The sequence below is a fragment of the Panthera pardus genome, unplaced genomic scaffold, assembly GCF_024362965.1.
Source record: "Panthera pardus isolate Hobbes unplaced genomic scaffold, ASM2436296v1 HiC_scaffold_2, whole genome shotgun sequence".
NCBI classification, from domain to species: domain Eukaryota; kingdom Metazoa; phylum Chordata; class Mammalia; order Carnivora; family Felidae; genus Panthera; species Panthera pardus.
In genome coordinates this window covers 62052671-62075070 of record NW_026526765.1, presented here as the reverse complement: position 1 = coordinate 62075070, position 22400 = coordinate 62052671, and the positions used below count along the sequence as shown (strand labels likewise).

General features: G+C 51.8%; 1 protein-coding gene across 2 annotated transcripts in view; it reads left to right on the top strand.

The window, feature by feature from the left end:
- The window catches only part of SH3PXD2B (SH3 and PX domains 2B), a 102240-nt gene extending 80091 nt beyond the window's left edge, over positions 1–22149 (top strand). The window contains exons 8-14 of one of the 2 annotated variants that reach the window (XM_053907096.1): positions 645–749; positions 2154–2237; positions 4738–4859; positions 7906–8128; positions 10032–10081; positions 10998–11123; positions 18210–22149. In XM_053907096.1, coding sequence (XP_053763071.1) covers positions 645–749; positions 2154–2237; positions 4738–4859; positions 7906–8128; positions 10032–10081; positions 10998–11123; positions 18210–19751 — 2252 coding nt within the window. In that variant the 3' untranslated portion in view covers positions 19752–22149. The remainder of the gene's footprint in view (positions 1–644; positions 750–2153; positions 2238–4737; positions 4860–7905; positions 8129–10031; positions 10082–10997; positions 11124–18209) is intronic. The other variant, XM_053907097.1, reaches the window with a different exon arrangement.
- The last annotated feature ends 251 nt before the right edge of the window (positions 22150–22400 follow it).

Here is a 22400-nt window from a genome sequence, read left to right as displayed (position 1 = left end):
TTATTTATTTTGAGAGAGACAAAGACAGCGTGAGCAGGGGAAGGGCAGACAGAGAGGGAGACAGAGAATCCCAAGCAGGCTCCACACTGTCAGCGTGGAGCCCAGTGTGGGGCTCAAACTCAAAAAACCATGAGTTTATGACCTGAGCCGAAACCAAGAGTCAGACGTTTAACCAACTCAGCCACCCAGGTGCCCCTTCTTTTTTTTTTTTTTTTTTTTAATGTTTATTTATTTTTGAGAGAGAGAGTGTGTGTGTGTGTGTGTGTGTGTGTGTGTGAGAGAGAGAGAGAGAGAGAGAGAGAAGGGGGGGCAGGCACAGAGGGAGGGGAACAGAGGATCCAAAGCAGGCTCTGTGCTGCCAGCAGTGAGCCCGATATGGGGCTCAAACTCACAAACTGTGAGATCATGACCTGAGCTGAAGCCCAATGCTTAACCACCCAGGCGCCCCAGAAGTGGGTTTCTTCTTAGGCTATTCTTAGCAGTTAGCAGGCAGCTAACATGGGTAGTTGTGTTCTATGATAAAATGGCAACTTTTTTGCCTTACCCTAAGCATGGACTCATAGTGGCTGAACATATTATTATACTCTGACCCCCAAGCTTCACATCTGACCCAACTAACATCAGTCTGCACTCTCATTTTCCAGGTTGGTGGTTTGTCAGCACGGCTGAAGAGCAAGGCTGGGTCCCCGCAACCTGCCTGGAAGGGCAGGATGGTATGCAGGATGAGTTTTCACTACAGCCTGAAGAAGGTAGGAAGGAGTTGGAGCCTTGCAATTGCCGTGGGGTTGGGACTAACAGCAAGCCCACCCTTAGGGGCCTTTGGGAGCCAACCCAGGTGAGGCTGGCCAGAGCTGGGGACCTAACACTTCCATGGGACCCCCAGGAGGGCCCCAGCCTGATCACCCCAGCACCTCATTATTCCTCATTCGAACCATTCTGATGGCCAAGATGCTGGGCTCCTTCCAGCTCATTCGCAAGACATCTGAAAGTATCTATCAACATGTGCTTTCTCAGCGACCAGTCTGGGTGTCAGCATTAGGACTGACCCTCTCCACGCACACTTCCGTTTCCTGGAGAACTTACCCTACAGGTGTCCTGAAGGGTGGTTCCTGCAATGCCAAAAATGCTAACGCCCAGCTGACTCTGTTTTCCCCACTAGAAGCATTCCTGAGACTAGAGTAGGAGTCCATCTTAGCTAATAAATCGAAGGGTTTTAGAGTCAGACCTGAATGTGAGTTAGCTGAGTCGGGCCAGCACCTTAACCTCTCTCCACCTCAGCCTCCTCCTCTAAAAATGGAAATGATGATGTCTGTACCGTGAGATTTTTTTTCTTAATTAAAGGAGATTCCACATGCAAAGCATTTGGCAAAGAACCAGAGACAATAAATAACTAGGAACAGTTATTAAATAACTATGCCTTACCCAGGGGTGACTATTTGGGCTTTTAGCTGACTGTTTGGGGGAAAGCACAAAACCACTTTTTGTGTTTATCAGAAAAGAGGGTGACAAGAAGGGGGATAATTCTGTGCTGAAAGGTTAATAAAAAATGTGTATGTGGGTTTGCATTTAGTTTTATTACAGCCAGCACCCCTCATCGAAAACGTATGTCGTTTTACTGGTGGTTTTGTGGGGCCCCCAAGCTCTGAGGGGCTGGGCCAACTCAAAGAATCCACTCAGATTCAGGGGTTGTGGTGTTCTGCATGAGAGCTGTAGCTCCCTTAGGCAGTTGATGATTGCCATTGTGGGCACCCCGCTGTAAGAGACTGATTGTTAACCCCATCTGATAGATGAGGAGACAGGCTCAGAAAGGTAGAGACACTTGCTTGGGGTCACACAGCTAAAAGGTGGAGAGATACCACATTTTCCTAAGTTTGCACATTTTTCTTCTCCCTTGACGCAAGGGCTTCTTTTAGTGCCTCTTTATAAGTCACGCTAGGAATAGAATTATATCTACTGGTGGCCTCTGCACCCGAGTTCAAGGTTAATACTCAGGAAGTTGGTCCTTTTAAGATACCTGGGGCTTGGCGTAGGCTCAGAAATAATTCCTCCCAAACGGGAACGCGCACTCAGCGTCCCCTTTGCCTCCAGACACTGGGAGTGCTTTCTTCTCACCTCTGCCTTCTGCCCTTCACCTCTACATGCTGCCTGTCCAGTCTCATGGAGGTACTGGTCTTTGCCCCGGCCTGTGGGCCGCCGCCGGACTCTGGGGGACTTGTATGCCATCAGCTGGCGTCAAGGTGCCTACCTTGGGGTTTTCTTCCCTGTTCAGTGTTTGGAGCTGGGTCCCTGCATCTGCATGCGTCTTCCTGCTCGGGGACTGCCCATGCCTGTTGCATGTGAGAAACAGTGACCTTGCCTGTTCTGCGTGTGTTGGTATGTAGGTTTGGGCAGTATTTCTCGGCCTGGGGCTCTAAAGTTTACCAGGTTGAAAAATAATGCCTGGGGCCTCTATAATGCTGAGCCAGTGACCTGTTTCTTTTAGCAGACACATCACAAGGGGAAGAAACCCACATCAAACTGTCCTAGGCCAAAAGGGAAATGTATCAGCTCGTCACTGAAAAGTCTGGGGAAGGACTAGCTTCAAGCACGGCTGGATCCAGGGGCTTGAAAACATTATGGGGACCTGGGACTTAACTCTCCTCCCCTCTGCTCTGCTGTCTACCTTGCCGACACCATTTTCTCATGACACCAATTCCAGGCACCTTTCAGAGATACCTACCAAAGAAAGTGCTTCTCCTTCAACACAAGTCTTAGGACTGGTTCTGACCGACCCACATGCTATCCCTGAACCAATCACAGTGGCCAGGGGAAGACAGCACTTTGGCCAGGCCAGGGTCCTGCACCCTCCCCGTCCCTCCAAGGCAGTGGTGAGGTCAGCCTTACCCAAACCATGTGGATGGAGGCTGGTAGTGGCGACAGAGGAAGGGCAGACGGACGCTAAGCATGCAGTGTCAGCGGGCACCTGCCATGCAGTCTGCAAGGTTTCCCACCGTAAGGTTTGTTCGGGATCACTAAGTGTTTCATGGAGCCCAGAGAGTGCCTCCGGGTGCCGGAGAATCTCCCTGTGTAATTCAGGTGAGGGGTGGGCCCCCAGAAGTCCAGGGCCCGTAGGACTGACTGCATTTAGTCTAGGACTGAAGCAGCAACCCTTCCCACCCAACCAGAGAGAACTTCTGTGCATCTACGGGTTTGAATTACCCCCTGCACCCCTCACGGCACCCGCACCCACCCTGCAGCTACCATGAGTGAGGAGAGCAGCTGACTCTGCTGTACGCAGGATATCTGCAACTTGAGTCAGCTCAGCCCCCACAGAGCAGGTCAGTGGGCTAGATCAATAAATAAATAAACTCCCTCTGTGTTTTCCACCTCCCTCGACACCAGCTGGGCAGGCCACAGACAGCTTGTGGTGTTTTCCCAAAGAGAAGAGAGTTGGCCCCAACACTCTGGCCATCAACACCAGCCCACAGCTGGCTCGGTCACTCCCTGGGGGCCGGAATGTAAGCTAAATAGGAAAGCCCTTCCGTGTCCTCTTCAGGGTCCCTGGGGACACTCATCTGTTCTGTCTCAGGAGTCCCTGCTGACAGTGTTGAGCACGGGAGCTATTCTCTTGTTCTCCAGAGGGCCCTGCCAGCTTGTGACAGTGAGCAGTCCTCCAAGCAGAGCCTGAGAAATAGTCCCATGGCTTTGAGGGGAAAGAGTGAGGCACCACTGAGAGTGAGGTGGAAGGCACCCCAGTCACATTAACGAAAGTTGAAGCAGGCAGTGATTTCACTGCGCACACGTGTGTGTGCGCGCGTGCGGTCATGTGTGTGCATAAAATTATTATGTGACACGCTTAAAACGAATACAGTGTTAAATGTCAATTATATCTCAATTTAAAAAACAAAATATTAAAAATAAAATTGAAGCTTCAGGTGTGGTTGGATCCAGCAGCTTGAAAATAATTAATGAAAAATGAAGATCAGTTACCCACTAGGTAATGACAATTGCTTTTAAAAATTAAAGGAAGAAAGAAAATTGCTAGCTGTAGCCTCCTTGGTAGGGATTTCAGCCTAAAACCAGCTGTTGCCAAATCCAGCTTACCCCTGAACCCTCTACCAGCAAGAACTGTGGAGGAGCCACAGATGACTTAACCCCCTCTGGCATGAGCTAGGTGGCTCCCACCAGGCCTTTGGGAACTATTCATTTACTAAACGTTGACTAATTTACTGAATAGTTACACAGTATTGCCAGTACCGTGCCCAGTGCTAGAGACAGAGGAGTAACTGAGACAGACACAAATCCCTACCTTCGTGGTGCTTGTATTCTAGCAGAGAACACAGACACAAAACACAGTCACCAGGTAAATTGTATGGTGTGTTAGAAGGTAATTCCTGGTATGAGGAAAAAAATAAACCTGGGTAAGGGGGATGAGGTTGCCATGAGTTGGAATACTGCATAAAGCAAGGTCAAGGAAAGTAACCTTGAAGCACAGCTTTGACCTTGAGGAAGATGAGGATGACTGCATGACCCTGAGGGATTTCAGAGGGATTGGGACCTGACCTGTGTCCTGTTGCTGCTTGCACAGGGTCATCCAGGCCTAAATGAGGGCCTGGGGGGTCCCCAGAAACTTCTGGAGGAAATCCTTCCTTTCAATGGGCAAGGACGTCTCATGTATCACGTCTCATGCCCTTGGCAGTCAGCATCCCAGGACTCTCACTGTCTTTGACTTAACCCAGCATCCCTTTGTCCCTGCAGAGGAGAAGTACACAGTCATCTACCCGTACACAGCTCGAGACCAGGATGAAATGAATCTAGAGCGAGGGGCTGTGGTGGAGGTGATCCAGAAGAACCTGGAAGGCTGGTGGAAGATCAGGTACCTGCTGCAACTGAGTGGTCACATGGTCTCTGGCTGCTCAGAGGTCTGTAAGTGATTACGGATGGATGGGATGAGGTTTTGGCCTGAGCCACAAAAGGATGCTTCTCCTCGATGCCGTTTAGACTCCCTCCCTATCCAGATCCTTCTCTAAAAATCCGCAATAGACAAAACCTCCAGATGCCCCAAACCACAGATAGCGGTAACCCTGTTGAGCAAGACTGGTTTCCACCCCCATGTGTTTCTCGTAAGGAGACGCTGCATTGCCCTGTGCGGGTGATTTCCCACTCCAGCCCTGCTCTGACACCAACAGGATGCATAACACCACAGGACCGCAGCTCATCCTAGAGCCAAAAATTGCCCTCATCTCAGAGTTCAGTAGTATAAGCTGGAGGCCAGCTTTCGAACTCTTTATCACAGCTCTTTTGCCTATGTGATGCAGTCAGCACCCTATGAGCGCCAACTCCTCCTGGCCTGCCTGCCACTTCCCCAGTGTTAGTCCTGGGAACCCCTCCTTGGTTACCTTAGTAGGCAGGCAGTGGCAACAAGACATCAGGGCAAAAAAAGAAGTCCTTGGGACCTGGTGTCTATACAGCAATGTGATGCAGGATATTAGGGCCATTCATTGGGGTTCAGCCTGTGGCATTTCATTCATTCACTCAACAAACACACACCAAGAATCTGTACTGGGCCAAGCCCTTTTCTGGGAGTTGGGGAGTCAACAGTGAGAAAGACACGGAGGTTCACACCAGCAGGCACAGCAGGCAGGCTCAGTCCCCCGGCAGGGTGGTGATGCATGGGGACTCTGGAGCACAGAAGAGGAGCTCCTGAGCTCAGGGGGCAGGATGGCTTCCTGGGAGGGGTCTACAGAACTGAGGTTTGAAGCAGGAGTAGTGACAGTGACACCTAACATATCCTGAGTGTATATGGTGTCAGCTACATTACGAATTATCCCAAAACTTAGTGGCTCTGGAATTCAAGGAGTGACTTACTTGGGTCCCTCCTGAGGTTGCGGTAGGATGTCAGCGACGCATGCCATCATCTGAAGGTTCAGCTGAGGCTGGAAAGTGACAAACCAGGATTTAAACCTGTACCTTTCTCACCCCAGAGCCACTCACCTCTACGTGTGCTGCTCTGCTTGTGGCTTTGTGACCTCAGACAGTGAATTGTCTCATGCCGAGGGCCTGGATTCTAGGTAGCATGACATTTTCCAGTTAGGACAAGATTTGCTCCCTCTCAGAAGATATTTTAAGATTGAAAGGCATCACATCCTGCAGATTTCTGTCTCCTGTAAATTGGCTTCCAGTTATAAAGGACCTTTTTCGTCACTGAAACAGTGCTATTTAGTTCTTGAAGTGATTCTTGACGAGAGATTTGGCCTTGCCATATATCATCTCCAGCCATTCAGGTCTCTTCCACTCTCCCCCAAAGGTGTGGGCATGCATTATGTGGGCCAGAGCAGCGGGGTGCTTGCAAATAGTTGACATCCGGTTCTCAAGGGAAAACTACCCTTGAGTTGTGGTGTTTTCCAAAGTGTACATAGTCCCACCGGGTGATTCCAAGCCTCCCGTGCAACGTCACTAAATGTGGAGTTCGGAAGAGACGAACACAGTTGACGCTCACCAGTTGGTGCAAGCAGGCTCCAGCACCCCTCTGGTCCAATTTGACCCCTCGGCTCATGCTATGAAACTGAGCTCTGTTGTGCAGAGAATTAAGCGATCGCATTCATTGAATCCCTTTGGAATTCAGTGAGCTGTCCGTCAGGGTCTCGGTCACTCTGCAGTTCAGTGACCACCAGCTGACTCTTAGCAAGTCGTGGAACCAGCTCCTGACCGGCTTGGTTCCCATCTGAATGCATGGTGGTTGTTTTTTTATTTTTTAAGTTTATTTATTTTAAAGATATAGTATGAGTGGGGGAAGCCACAGAGAGAGAGAGAGAGAGAGAGAGAGAGAGAGAGAGAGAGAGAGACTCTCAAGCAGGCTCCATGCTGCCAGCACAGAGCCCAGCGTGGGGCTCAAACTCACGAAAACTTGAGACTGTGACCTGAGCCGAAACCAGGAGTCTGCCAATTAACCTCCTGAGCCACCCAGGCGCCCCCTGAATGCATGTTTAATCTACATGTTAACCAGTGTGACTGGAGCCATGCCCTGCCTGTGCCAAGCTTTGTGCCAGAAGCTGGGGCTGCTGGGAAGAGGCAGCAAAACAGGTTAGGAGCAGAGACTAGACTGGTGCCAACTGCCTAGGTCTCAGTCCGTTTCTGCCACCTCCCAGGGTTGGATGCGTGAAGTACGTCAACAGCGGGAAAGTGGGTAGAACAGACTGGCATACAGTAGGTGCCCACTAAGTGGCAGTTATCACTGTTGTCATCTCTGTGATGACTGTGACGGGACAGTGAGTGTAGCAGAGCTTTATGGCTGCTCGCCTTTGCCAGGCCCGTGGGCAGTTTGTCCACTTGTCCTTTTATTTCTTTATTCAACTCCCTGGCACCGAGGCTCTTGCCACACAGAGATCAGTCAGGTGCAGCGTACCCCAGGAGCTCGTGTTCTAGCTGGGGAGACAGAACCGCCACAGCCAAGTGCACTGTGTGTCCCAGGTGCTAGGGTGGTGTTGTGTGCGGGAGACACTGGGTCACCGTGGAGGGAGGGGTTCATTCTCTGTGAGGCTCAGGGAAGGCTTGAGAAAGGAAATGACAGTAAGCAGAGCTGGGGAAGAAAGAACAGGAAGGACAGTGGGAAGGGGCTTTCCCGACACAGAGTTTCCAAGAGCAGAGGCCGCCGGAGTGAACGATGGTGGTGCGTTTGGGAGACTGCAAGCCTCGTGCGGTAGGAGGGGCATGGGGGTTGCTGTTAAGAGATGAGGCTGGGGAGGCAGGCAGAGGGCGGGTTGGAAAGGCCTTGAATGCCGAGCTGAGGTCAGCAAGGGGTGTGCCAGCCTCTGGCCCATCGTTCCTGCCGTCTGGGACTTGAAGTGCAGTGCGTGGTAGGAACACGGCTTCTTTCTGTGCGTCTGGCAGAGCAGCCTGTCCAGCATCCCTCCTCTTCCCAGGTACCAGGGCAAAGAGGGCTGGGCCCCAGCCTCCTACCTAAAGAAGAGCAGTGGGGAGCCCTCACCCCCGAAGCTGGGCCCCGGCTCGTCCGCCCACACCGGCGTTCTCGACCTGGACGGAGTTTCCCGGCAGCAGAGTACGGTGGGCAGGGAGAGAGAGCTGCTCAACAACCAGAGGGACGGCCGGTTTGAAGGCCGCCCAGGGCCCGACAGCGACATCAAGCAGAGTGAGTGACGCCCCACCGAGCTCTCGGGGGCTGAGGACCTACTATGTGCCAGGCTCCGTGCTCGGAGCTCCTCACGTGTCCCTCATCCTCACAACAGCCCTGCTGCCCAACATCCTGTAGACAGGAAAACAGTCCCAGAAACCCTGGGGAGCTTGTTCCAGACCATGGTTTTTCCACGATCTTGCGCTGATCGTGATAGCTTCTATCTCTCAAGCCCTACTGTGTACCAGGAATCTTACATTTAGTCTCATTGGCTCCTTGTAACAACCTCAGAGGGACTAAATTAGTTTTGTTTTACAGATTAGGAACCAGAGAGATGAGGTGATTTGTCCAGGGCCACCCAGCTAGTAAATGGTAGGGCCGGGACTTGAACCCAGGCCCACCTGACCCCAACACCTGTGCCCTCTCTTTAGGGCCTCGTTTCTGAGCCAGAAGTTGTTGACCTTGCGTTGAGATGACTCGAACAACAGTTCTTTATGCATCTTACTTTCCAAAGCCTTCTGTATATATGCTTCCGTTGAATGTTCCCAACACACCTGAGAGTATGGGTTCCTTATTGTTGTCTGCAGTGAGCATGGGACTCCACCCCCGGGCACGTGACCCTGCCCCAGTTGTGCAGGGCAGGAGGAAGCCGTCTGCTGGGAAAGTCCCCTGGCCCAGCTAATCTTCTCCAACTGTTTACAGCAGCTCAGCAAACTTGTAAAAGTCAGTGAATTCTTGAAACTCAAGAATTTCTCCATTCTCTGCTCAGCTGATGTCTCAGGAAAAAAAACAAAAAACAAAAAAAAAAACACTGGCATGCCATGGCGGGGGTTCTGGCCAGCCCCTGGCTTTTGTGATTCTAATCTATCATGGCCAAGAGCACAGGATTCCCATTAACGCTGAGCAAATAAGAATCTGAACCCCCATGTCTTTGTTAGGAGATGGGTTCCGATGCTCAAGCAAACTCTCCCTACCCCTGCCTCACACCCCCCCAACCCCCAGTAACAGGGGCTCAGATCATTTAGATGTTCATTTCTTTCTCACAAAGCTGTCCGGCTCTGCGTCCAGGGCTGCTGGGGCAGCTCTGTGCAGTCAAAGGTCTTCTTAGACGCTATCTTGTGTTGCCCTCATCTTGCTGGTCCAGGGTGGTGCCCCACTAGTCCAGCCAGTGAAGAAGGCAGGGGGAAGTGGAGGACTTGACTCAGAAGCTACATGCTCTCCACTCTGTCACGTCCCACTGGCCAGAACTTAGTCACATGGCAATACCTAGCTGCAAGGGAGTCTGGGAAGTGCAGTCTTTACATAGGCAGCTTAGTGGCTGGCTAAAACTCCATCGCTAACTAATTCTAACAGAAGACAGGGGAAATGGGGATTTAAGAGATTAGTACATCCCAGCTGCCAGACTTGCCCTCCGTGTGGACCTGTGCTGAGCCAGCTCAGGGGATGACACATGTTCCGCCTTGAGCCAGGAGCCTGGACCATTACGCAGTCATCCTCCTGAGCCTGAGACTCAGAGCAAGGGCAGCCCAGTTCCAGAGTAGAAACCCCTGATGTCGTCAGCCCACAATTGTTTGTTCTGTTTACGTGTGGTTTAACATTGCACGCCCACCAGGTGCCCCCGGTCTCGTTTGCACCCTTACCTTTCATCTCTGCCACTGCCCCTGGGTGGCAGGCAGGCATTACCACGCCTGTGTTCCACCGAAGCCTACATCGTGGGCCTGTCTGGAGAGCCTCATGCCGCTCCGGCACACGGGCAGTCCTCATAGTCCCGAGCCAAGTCTGAGCGGCCCCTTCCCAGTCAGGCTGTTTCTTCCCACAAGAAGGGTCACAGCGGCTCACAAATGCCTGCCTGGTGTCCCCCTGAAGAATTCCATCTGCAGAATTCTGCATGTGTGTGCAGTAAGCTCTCGTCTCTTTGTAGGATCGCCCAAGATGAGGCAGAGACCCCCTCCTCGCCGAGATATGACCATAGTAAGTGGACCCTTGCTGCCGGGAAGCCAGGCCCTAATCCGAATCTGGTCCCTCACTCCCACCTTGCCCTTTCCAGAGATGTTCTCTTGCCTCTCCACACAGCTGCCTGGACAAGTGTCGCAGACCAGACAAGTGTTGGTCTGGTCAGAGGGGGAAAGGCTAGGGTCCCCTGGGAGTGATGCAAGTTACCTATGGCTCTGCCACGGTTAGCTCTCAGGATGTGCCCTCTGCTTCCTGAGCCCACTTTGCTTTATTGTAGATCAGTCTTCTCAGAGAAGGTAACTCGAAACCAAAGCTGGGATGAGGCATAAGTATTGTTTGTGATGCCGTTCTGGTATTTTCCTTTCAGACTCTGTTTTTAATTCTTTAGGTACCTTTTCTAACCAATACTTTGAAAATTGAGCCTTCTACCATTTATTGAGCACCAGTTGGGCACCCTGCAGTGTGCTGGGTGCTTCATTACGTGGACCTATTGAATGCTTACAGTGATCCCACCAGGTAGATCCCCATTCTACAGGAGATGAAACTGAGGCTCCAGAAGGGGAAGTGATTTGTCCAAAGGTGCACAGCACGCATAAGCAGTATTTCCAACCCAGATGGGTCTGACCTGCAAGCCCGTGTTCTTTCCACAACCCTCACTGCCTCTTGAATTCAGAGACTGTTGTCCTGCCCCAGATTTTCATGATTGTAGGTAAATGTCCCATGTTTCTCCTCCTCACTCTGAAGCTGATGGTCCAGTGAACCATCTAGGAGACGATCTGCACAGATGGTCCTCTGTGTTTTGTCCCTTAGAATCCAAACGGGTCCACCAGCTCCCCTCGAGGGTGATCGTGTGCCCCCGACCCTTAGCGCCTCCCCCCTTCAGCCAATGACAATGGACTTACCCTGGATTTAGCACTGTGTTTAATTGTGCCAGCCTCGAGGTCTTAACCTGCCCAAGCCTCCCGTTCCACCCCAAGTGGAGGAAGAGTATTACACTATTGCTGAGTTCCAGACAACCATCCCTGATGGCATCAGCTTCCAGGCGGGTCTGAAGGTCGAGGTGAGTGGACCTGGTGTCCCTTTGCCTACTTGTGATTCTTAAACCACGGCACCACCTCCTGCTTCTCTCATTTCTCTCCTCATGAGCCTCCCTCCCTCCCTCCCTTCCTCTTTTCCTTCCTCCCCTCTTCCCTCTCTTCCTTCCTCTCTCCCTCCCTCTCTCCCTTCCTCCCTTCCTCCCTTCTCTCCTTTCTTTGTGGCAGCTTTACTGATATATAATTCACACCATACACATCACTGACTTAAAGTATACAATCCAGTGTTTTTTAGTATATTCACAGAATTGTGCAACCACATTCAGTGTTAGAACGTTCTCAACACCCAAAACAGAAAGGCTGTATACATTAGCTGCCACTCCCTGTTTCCCCTCAACTGTTCTCAGCCCCCCTGCCCCCAGCCCTAGGCAGCCACTAATCTGCTTTCTGTTTCTGTTGCTGTGCCTACATGAACATTTCATATAAGTGGAACCATACACTATGTGATCTTTTGTGACTGCCTTGTATTCTGTTTTTATCACCACCTACTTCCCTTCTTGCTTCTCTCTCTCCTTTTCATCCCGCTCCTTTGCTTGTCTGCTCTGTTCCTGCACCAAGGCCAACATAAATCCTCTCTCTCCTTCCATTTCTTTCTCCTTTCCTCGTGGAGTCAGAGCTTGAGGCTGTTTCCCGTATCTCCCAGAGAGCCTGGAAGTAATGCTATAGCAATCAGCTGCCAGGCACTGAGCTCAGCACTTCACACAGTCTCTCTCTTAATCATTTACTCTGGTGAGGCAGGACCATTAACAATCCCCATTTTTCAGATGAGGAAGCTTTGGCTCAGGAAAAAAGGTGCTGTCCAAAGTCACACAGCTGAAAGGTGGCAGAGGCAGGATTTGAACCCATGTCTGTCTCCAGATTTGAGCCAGGACTGTTAACCTCCTATTGTTAGCCATCTGCTGGACATTTGGGAACATCGGGAGGGCGGGCACCTTGTCTGTTTTTCACTCCTGTGTCCTTACAGCTAGCACAGTGCTTGGCACATGGTAGGTTTGCAAGGAATATCGATTCAGTGAAAATCTGTCTCCCCACTAGCCTCCTGCCTAACACTCAGAAGGCCGGGGAGTATCTTCTTCATTCTTACCCACAGCCCTGGCATTGGGGCTGGTCCGTAGTGGGTGCTTTAGAAGTGAACGTTTGGCTGATTGCAGGACATAAGCAGTGGATGGATGACTGTTGAGCCAGTGCACAAGTGTGGTTGCCCTGAGGGTCTTTCATCACTCTCTAAGAGATCTGCAAAGCACCTGCTGGTTCCCTCCCACTCTGACACTTCCTGCCTCTCTCTCTCTTTCCCCTCATGCCCTGGGGCAGCTGCCCAGGCAGCTCAGCAGAAGGTGGCTCCCCAAAGGTGCTGCGTCCTGGGTCTCTCCACCACCGATTCTACCCAGGCATCTCCAGAAAGTCATCCTCAACCAAATGTCTTTCAGCCCATTGAGGGAGGGCTATCTGCAGAGAGCTAAAGTCTCTCCAGCTAATTTTATAAAATGCAAATCCCAATCTAGGTAGACAGACTAAGGGGAAAGCAGAAACACCCACAAAGTTCTAAGAAGACTTCATAGCTGTTCCTCTTGCCTTTTTTTTTTTTTTTTTTTTTTTTGGCCTTTCTGGCCTTTCCAACTTCATATCTACAGAGAACTCAAGGCATCTTGATTTGTGCTAAAAGATCATTCTATGCCCAGTTCCCCATTTTGCTGCTGTAAAACATATACATCCGATTCGACATGAAACATGTGCCTTCTTCCGAGCATCTTTTCACACCCCAGGCCGTGTCTCCGACCAAAGCCTGTTTCCACAGCTTTTCTGCGAACCCCACTGGTCAAGCTGGCCCTTCTCCAGCTCTCTTACTCTCTCTGCCAGGACTGACCTTGCTTTAACCCAGCTCCTAGCACTCCACCTGCCTTCTCATAGAAGGCACTCGGCCTGGGTGGCTCAGTCGGTTAAACGTCTGACTTCAGCTCAGGTCATGATCTCCAGGTTGATGAGTTCGAGCCCCGCATCAGGCTCTGTGCTGACCATGTAGAGCCTGCTTAGAATTTTCTCTCTCTCCCTCTTTTTCTCTACTTCTCCCCACCTTGTGCTCTCTCTCTCACTCTCTCTCAAAATAAATAAGTAAACAAACAAACAAAAGGCACTGAAGGCCATTTTTTGAACTGAACTTGGCATCTCAAAATCAAATTCATTCTTTAAATCCTCTAGGAAGCCTCCCCTGATTCACATTGGTTTCCCTTCCCTACCCTGTATGGCTTATCTGGGCCCTATGTCTCAGTCTTCAGCTGAGAGCAAGCCCCTCACTTCTGTACATGCTTTCTTGACATGATGAGAAATGAGTGTTGTTTTCTTCTTCTTCAGTGACTGGGTTTTGTAATCCAAGTTGAAAGTTCCCTTCCCTTGGCACTTTGCATAGATCACTCTGTTCCCTTCTCACATCTAGTGCTGCTGGTCACGAGCTACTACCTCCCTAATTCTTATTCTCTCGTTCATAATCTGTCATTTCTCTGATTCTCGCAGGAGCTCATTATCTTTAAAATGCTTGGATTTCACGAAAGTGCGTCTAGGTGTGACTTTCTTTATTTTTACCTGCTTAGCATTGTGGTGGCCTTTTTGATCTAGGCCTCGAGATCTTCCTAGAGAGTTCCCCACTTTTACTTTTTTAAACAGTGCCTCCATTCACCGTCTTTATTCTTTCCTCCTGGAACAGTTATTAAACAGCTTTGTGACCTTCTGCCCCTGTTCTCCACGTCTCCTGACTTTTTCTTCACGTTTCTATCTTTGTCCCTTGGTGCTGCCTTCTTGGAGCATTGAGCCTCATCTTTTTTTTTTTTTTTTTTTTTAACGTTTATTTATTTTTGAGAGACAGAGAGAGACAGAGTGCAAGCGGGGGGTGGGGCAGAGAGAGAAGGAGACATAGAATCTGAAGCAGGCTCCAAGCTCTGAGCTGTCAGCACAGAGCCCGATGTGGGGCTTGAACTCATCAACCGTGAGATCATGACCTGAGCCAAAGTCAGTTGCCCAACCAACTGAGCCACCCAGGTGCACCAGCATTGTGCCTCATCTTCTGGTTCATTCATTTGCTGTTTAACAGTTCAGTCTGTTGCTGATTTTATTTCCACAATTATTTTCATTTCTGAGAGTGCAGTAATGATTCTTTTTCCCGGGCGCCTGTTCTTGTTTCAGCAGAGCCTGTTCTTTCGCAAATTTGGTGCCCTTCCATCACACTCTGAGAATATTAAATATGTTGAATTTAAGGTCCTACTGTTATAGTCCATTATCTCTTTTCTCAGCCATATATCCTTTGCAGTGCTGTTGGTTTATTTCCGTTCTTCTCATGGTGTTAGTACTTGCCTTGGGCTGTGCAAGAAGAGGCAGCAGTCAGACAGTCCAGCAGGGGCTTGTACACAAAGTGCTGGTCAGCTCCCACCAGTTCCAGCGCTAGGTTGGGGACTTCCAAGCCAGCCACTGAATAGTGTGGGGTCTCTCTGACCCAAGCTCTCACATTCCCTGTTTCCACTTATGAGCAATCACCTTCTTTACTCTGCCTGCCCTAAAAGAATGGCAAGAAGGGGTGTGAGGAATCAACCAGCCTGGCTGCTTCTGCTCTGGTATCTCAGTTAATCCCCTGTTGCTTGCTCCTGGGCACCCTGTTCCCAGGCTCCGCCACCTTGAAGTCTGGCAGACCTCAGCCCTGCTCCACCTTTGGTGGCAGGTACCCCTGTAGCAGCCCTGGGCCACAGCCTCCCTCTGCTGCCTCTGTCCATCTGTGAGTCCTCACAATTCCTGGTCCGCTAACTTCTCCCCTTCCTCCTTCTGAGCTTGGCTTTGTATTTATTTATTTCCCTGGCTTTTTCGCATCGAGGGGAAGCTGCTATTCACCCTCCTCTCGAAACCAGAAATCCAACTTGCATAGTATAAAGGTTTGGTTTTCTTTTCCTTGGAGTGCTGAAAAATATGATAAAACCACCTTCTCCTTCAAGACAATAAGTTTCCAGCGTTTTGTACACACACACACACACACACACACACACACACACACACACACCGTTGTTCAAGCATGTCGGCAAACAATATTTGCTGACAGGCACCACCGCTACCTGGCTCAGAATGTTCTGAAATCAGCCAAGCGCAGCTCAGGATGTTGTGGACCATGTGCCAAAGCTGAGGCCTGACTCTGTGTGCAGCCGGGAGCTCATGGATCCCTGGAGTTTCCTGGGGGTGTTGGGGTGCCTCCCGCCAGTCTCCACCCCCCACTTCAACTAGAACCAGTCCCCTTTTTTATTTCTGGCCTTTATCCTGTCTCTCTTTGCTGAAGCTGATCCATTTTAAAAGCTCACATACCCGACATTCTTTTCCAGAAAACACAGACATAACCCAACCTTGAAACTTAACTGCTCGTTGTTCCATGATGTCAGCATACGGCTCTGCCAGTGGTGGCCTGGGGGCCTCCGGTGGGAAGCCACTAAAGCTTTTGGCTTACCCAAGTATTCTCATGAGCAGTTCTGTATCCTCTACTTTCTTCCCCACTTTGCTTCCTGGCTCATTTCAATCTCCTCTTAGCCTTCAGATTTCGTTAATGGAGCCACAGTGTTCCAACACGATGCCCAGGATCACCTTACTTGCCTGCCTGGTCTGTGTATGTTCAAAACATGTGCGGCTGCTGCTGCTGCTGCTGCTGCTGCTGCTGCTGCTGCTAGAGGCACCTCTCTGTGCCGGGGACCTTACGCCCTTGATAACAGTCTTCACAGAAGTCCCAACGGGTTGATATCTTCAGCCTATTCTACAGATACACCTGAGACAAAGAGAGGTTAGGTCCACTGCCCAAGGTTGTATTGCTAGTAAGCGGAGCTGGGATTTGAACCCAGGCGTCTCTGGCGTTAAAGCCCAGGCTTTTTTCCTTCCCCTTCATTCTTGTGATTTGGCATTGGCTTTTATTCATGATAGCTCTCGGCCTCCCTCTGGTAAATGAAAACTCCCGTAAGTTGTGATCAAGAACACACATGTTGAGTGCTTCTGCCGTAGGACTTTGCATAGAGCGTAAGCTTAGCAAATCCTCATTGATGTATTTCACCGCGATTATCGTCCTGTTTTCAGTTTCTCATGTACACACTTGGAGTGGTTGAACTCGTGGGTGTGCTGACAGTGACTTGTATGCCCAGAGTCACCTTTAATTATTACCAGAGCCACTGGGTGTCAGGGAGATGCTGGTCACCCTCACGCAAAGGGCTTGCCTGTATCAATACCCTTTCTGGGAGACCAGCGGGGCTTGTTAAATATACACTTGTCACACGCATCCTGCCTTGTCAGTGATCTCCACTGTAATTTAATAATAGGAAACATTTACCTTTCGGCATTGACCGAGGGCCACTGTGTGCATTCGCTTATGCAGTGCTCCTGAAAATCCTGTAAGGGGTGTTCTTGTTCTCACCACCGTCCTCCATCTCACGCTGTGGAATCTCAAGCATGCGGCTTGTGCAGGGCCATGCAGGCGATAAAAGGTGGAGCCAGAACTGGAACCCACACCGAGGGCCTCAGAGCCCAGCCTCTGCCTCCTGCGCTAGGCTGGGCGGAGGAGTGCAGCGGCAGGACTGCACCCGTGGCCCTCTCTGCCCCCAGCACTTTCTCACCTCGAATACAGCTCCTCCCCAGGCAGGTCCCCTTTCCCGGCGGCCATGGTCGCGTAGTGGTAAAGGCTCCAGCTCCGGAACCCACACACCTGCCTTTGGCTCCCGCCTCCTCCATTAACTTTCCGCAAGACCCTCTGCAAGTCCCTCAGTTGTCCCGAGGCTCAGTTCTGCATCTGTAAAATGGGATGATAATCCCCATCTCACACAGCGGTTGCAAGCATTAATCGGGTCTCCTGTGGAGGGGGCCTGCCAGGGAACTGCAGAGTATTGGTTTGCTCAGTCTGCTGCCACAAAATGTCACAGGCTGGGTGGTTTAAACAACAGAGGTTTATTTCCTCACAGTTTTGGAGGCTGAAAGTCCAAGATCAAAGGGTTAGCAGATTTGGTCTCTCACTAGGCCTCTCGCCTTGGCTTAGAGACCGCTGTTTTCTTAACTGTGTTCACACGTGGTCGTCCCTCAGTCTGTGTGTTCTCTGTGTCCTAATCTCCTCTTATAAGCACACCACTCATGTTAGATCAAGGCCCAGCCATATGACCTCATTTTAACTTAATTACCTCTTAGAAGGTTCTACCTCCACATGCAGTCACATTCTAAGACATGGGAGCTGGGGCTTCAACCTATGAATTTGGAGAGAGCATACTTCAGCCCATAACATGCAACATACACGCCTTACAGTCAATTCAGCCATATGATACTGAACAAAAAGGAGACAGGAAACATAAGATCTTAAATACCATGGGTGATTCCACCCATGGGTGTCTGTCCCAGAGGGAGAAGGAGAGGAGATAAAAGTTTCTTTTACCTTCATCAGCAGAGGTTCCCCTCTGTCTAAAGATGAGCTGAGTGTGGAATTGGAGCAGACACTGCCGGTCCTGCAGCCCAACCCTCCTGCAGCCGCACACAGGTCCCTGAATATGACAGCCTCCCATCTCCTACACCCCCATTAGGGCAGCACCCAGAGAGGCCAGGGGATTACTACCCCAGGGGGGTGAGGGGGGCAGGGACTAGGAATCAGGAGATAAATGTCCCACCCCCCAAGTTGGGATGAGTTCTGCATGATCTCAAAGGGTCCTGGCAGATTAAGCCCCCGTGGCCCGAAACAATAACATACTCCTAATTGGCTCTCTTTTCCCACTTTCTCACTTGCACTTCCTGAAATCACCTCTCAGATTAATTACTTATATCCAAGTCCATGTCTCCAGGACTGCTTTGGGGGATATCCAAGATTAGACCAGAATCTACCCCCATGTAAGATGTTTCTGACCCACAGTAAGGTCTCCATAGATGGTCCACTACAGCCGTTGTCTGGGGATCTGCTGAGTGAAAAGTCCTTGCTTCCAGAATCCAGTCACATGTGGGTTCTCCCAGACTGTTCTGGTCCACTGGCCCTCAGACTATCCCTACTAAGTGCTCTCCTGTGTCCTCCCCTCCAGGTGATCGAGAAGAACTTGAGTGGCTGGTGGTACATTCAGATCGAAGATAAGGAAGGGTGGGCCCCAGCCACCTTCATTGACAAGTATAAGAAGACAAGCAATGCCTCAAGACCCAACTTCCTGGCTCCCTTGCCCAACGAGGTGACCCAGCTCCGTCTGGGGGATGCAGCAGCAGCGGAGAACAACACGGGCAGTGAAGCCGTCGGCCCCTCCCGGCCCCTGCCCGACGCGCCACATGGTACCGCGGACTCCGGGATGCCGTGGTCCAAAGACTGGAAGGGCGGCAAGGAGGTCCTGAGGAAGGCGTCTTCCGACATGTCCTCGTGCGCAGGCTACGAAGAGATCTCAAGCCCCGACCTGGAGGAGAAGCCCAGCCTCCCTCCCCGGAAAGAATCCATCGTCAAGTCGGAAGGGGAGCTGCAGGAGAGGGGGCGGCAGAGGATGGAACAGCTCCGGGGCTCCTCACCCAAGCCTCCGGGCATGATTTTGCCCATGATTCCAGCCAAGCACACCCCCCCGTCCCGAGACAGCAGGAGACCAGAGCCCAAACCTGACAAAAGCAAGTTGTTCCAGCTGAAAAACGAGATGGGGCTGGAGTGTGGCCACAAGGTCTTGGCCAAGGAAGTGAAGAAGCCCAACCTCCGACCCATCTCCAGACCCAAAGCTGAGCCACCAGAGGAGAAGCCGGAAGTTGTTCCCCAGAATCCCTTCTTGAAGTCCAAACCTCAGGTTAGGCCCAAACCAACTCCTTCCCCCAGGACAGAGCCACCTCAGGGCGAAGACCAAGTAGACATCTGCAACCTCAGGAGCAAGCTGAGGCCTGCCAAGTCCCAAGAGAAACCCCTACTAGACGGAGAGAGCGGCCACCAGGCTGCTGGGGGCCAAGATGCAGCCTTCAGCCGGGGCTTCCTCCCAGGCGACGGGCCTGGCCGCACCCAGGACAGGACGGCCAAACAGGATGGGCTCAGCCCAAAGGAGATGTCCTGCAGAGCCCCTCCGAGGCCAGCCAAGACCGCAGATCCTGTGCCTAAGAGTGTGCCCGCCCCGCTGCAGGAGGCTTCCCCGCAGAGACCCGTGGTCCTGCCCCGCAGACCACCGCCCCCCAAGAAAACCACCTCATCCTCCAGGCCCCTCCCAGAGGTCAGAGGACCACAACGGGAAGCCAACGAAGGCAAGACACCTCCTGCCCCAGGCCGGGCCCTGCTGGTCCCTCCTAAAGCCAAACCTTTCCTTTCCAATTCCTCAGGTGGCCAAGACGACATGAGAGGCAAAGGTGGTCCGGGACCACGGATGGCGGGCAAGATCGGAGAAAACAGGGAGAAAGCCGCAACCCCCTTCCCCAATGCAGATGGCCCGAAGGACTCTTTATATGTGGCTGTGGCCAACTTTGAAGGAGACGAAGATACCAGCAGCTTCCAGGAGGGGACGGTGTTCGAGGTCCGGGAAAAGAACAGCAGTGGCTGGTGGTTCTGCCAGGTCCTGAGCGGGGCCCCTTCCTGGGAAGGGTGGATTCCTTCCAACTATCTCAGAAAGAAGCCGTAGCCACCTCCTTCCCTGTGTGGCGGTCCCGTGCATCCCTGCTGGCTTTACCCACATATTTAATATGCCTCTTAATTTATCAACCTTCATGCAGCTTCAAAGGAAGGAAGGCTCTGGAGTACTGTGGTTTCTTCCCTCCCATCACAGCATTCCCTGGAGGCTCAGAGGGTCAGAGGCCACACCCCCTGCTTCCTCTCCAAGCCAGCATCCCTGCCTTAAGGCCGGTGGCATTGCCACCCTGTGTAGGCCACCTAGCAGCGGGACCGTGACTCTCCGACGCCTCCAAGACCAGAACCCATGATCTGGAAACTGCAGAAAGGGTCTCTCATTGCTGGCACCCCACCCAGTCTGTGATGGCTGGCCCCCAACTTCTCCGTGTTTCTAAAATCCCAGTGACTTTATTTACTCAGTTTCCAAAATGCCTGGTACCAGAAAGAACTCCATCCCCTGGAAGTTGGCTCCATTGCCAATCCCAAGGAGATGTCCTCCTCGAGGCTCGGGGCCCGGGAGCCTCTCAGGTTTGACCAGATGCAGCTGTCCCAGGAGTGGACCTGAAGGTCTGCTGAGCCATTCTGCCTCCCATCTTCTGTCTTGGGACCCTGACTGATCCTGAGGGCATGGTCCCAGCCCCAGCACGCTTCACTTTCCCACAGCAGGGCTTTTTAAATAGGAATCCCCACCCCACCATGGGGCATTTCACTTTGTCTCCATAGAGCCAGAATCTCAAAGTCGGTTTGAAAGGAGCTAATCCCAATCCATGCCCCTTGTGAGTAGCTAGTAGGTGCCAGATTCTGTACTTGGCACTTTACATTCATGTTTCAATCCTCACATCAACCCTCTCTTGTAGTATACCTGTTTTACGGACGAAGAACCTCAGACTCAGTGTGCCCAGGGGCACACGAGCTGGGCAGAAGAAGAACGAGAACTTGAATCGAGCTAGTGTGACTTCGATGCCGGTGCCCTTCCCCCAGTAAGAGGCTAACCAGGCGGGGGAAAGGAAGAAGCTGACAGTGTCAGGAGCAGGTGGCCAAGGGCTTCCTCGTGGTGTGGGCACCAGTAGCTGCTCCCACACCCACCACGCCTCCAACCCATAACAGCTTGCACCGAAGGCTGCCCTACACTGTGGACAGCTACTTCTCGGCAACGTGGGGATGCCCAGGGCTCTGGCGGCTGCCACAGGGCCCTGTTTCCTCCTCCTGTGCTGCTGCCTGCTCTGGGGGATAAAGCTCGTGGAGCCAAGGGAGCTCAGATGGTCTCACGTGCCAGCCTTGAGGGGCCCTGGTGGCTCAGGGGCCAGCAACTGCATCTCCACAGGCAGATGCCTCCCGGCCCTCTCTGCTGCTGCTTCCTGCTCCTCTCTGGCATTCACAGAGCAATTTTTCTTTCTTTCTTTTTTTCTTTCTTTCTTTCTTTCTTTTCTTTTCTTTTTTTTTTTTTTTTTTTTTTTTTTTGCATGCATTCTCCCTCTCTGTCATCTCACTTCCACCCATTTGGACAGATATGCTTCATGGAGGCACAGCTGCATTGCAGAATCAGAATCGGGCCCCGAGGTTTCTGGCTCCAAGCCCAGAGTGCTTGCCTGTGGACCAGGCTGCCTGCGGGGTGAGAGGGCAGAACCCCTCTTCGCCCCACCCTACCCTGCAGAAGAGGATCCAGCTGCAATCTCCAATTCAGTGATCGTCTGCTGTGATGCTTTGTGGACCACAGGGCCAGCTTTCCCAGGGACGCCCACTGGCCCCCTGCAGTGCCAAAGACTTCTGTGCAAACAGCCCTCTTCTGCACTCCGCTGCCCGCACTGCCACGTGGGCTCTGGATGCTTCTACGGGAGAAGGAGCGTCCTGAGTCACAGTAGCATCTTTATTCCTTCCTTCAGTCAGTCCGTGGACCCCGGGCAGGGCCCCGAGGTGCTTCTGGCGGTGCCCGCTTGCCCCCTGGCCCTCTGCCCAGAACCGTGGGGAAGGACAGCAGTCAGGGAAAGGGGGAGCCAGGAGAGGGCCACCCACATCTTTGACATCCCCTCATTTGGAAGGGAGAGAGCCCGTAGCATGGTTTTCAGAGTTTTTGACCCACTTTGGCTTAAACAGCTTTTATGAAGCTGTTATGCAGGATTCGACTACATTTCCAAAGACAGAACTCGGTCTCTTTTTTGCTGATTCACTTCTGCTTCCGTTGACCTTTCCAAGTATTTTGTGAGTGCCTACCACGTGCTAGGCACTGGGTACACCAGGATACGTGTGGCTCCAAGCCCGGCTCTGAGAGCTCTGGCTTTTGTTTGCTGATTCCACTGAAGGGGTTATCTTTGGCTCCGCTCCCTCCTCCCGAAGGTCTGCTGGGTGGGAACAGACTGGTTCCACCTCCCTGTGGGCAGAAGTGTTCCTGCAAATGAAAGAATTTGCTTTTTTGTTATTAGTAGTATTCTGACGCGAACTGAAGGTACTGAAACCACATTGCTCTCTGTTCACCGTTCTTTGCTCAGGACACGTCTAGGGCCTGAGGACTCCTCTCTCGGGCCGGCTCCGTTTGCCACAGTGGTGGGCCCTTCCTCAGGCAACTGGAAGTAGGGGGTCTTGATGGCCCTGTGGCTCTCCCTAGCTGTCCTTGCTCGGGAACTTAGGTTTACAGCATTCAGCCTGGTGGCCACCATTCTGCGAG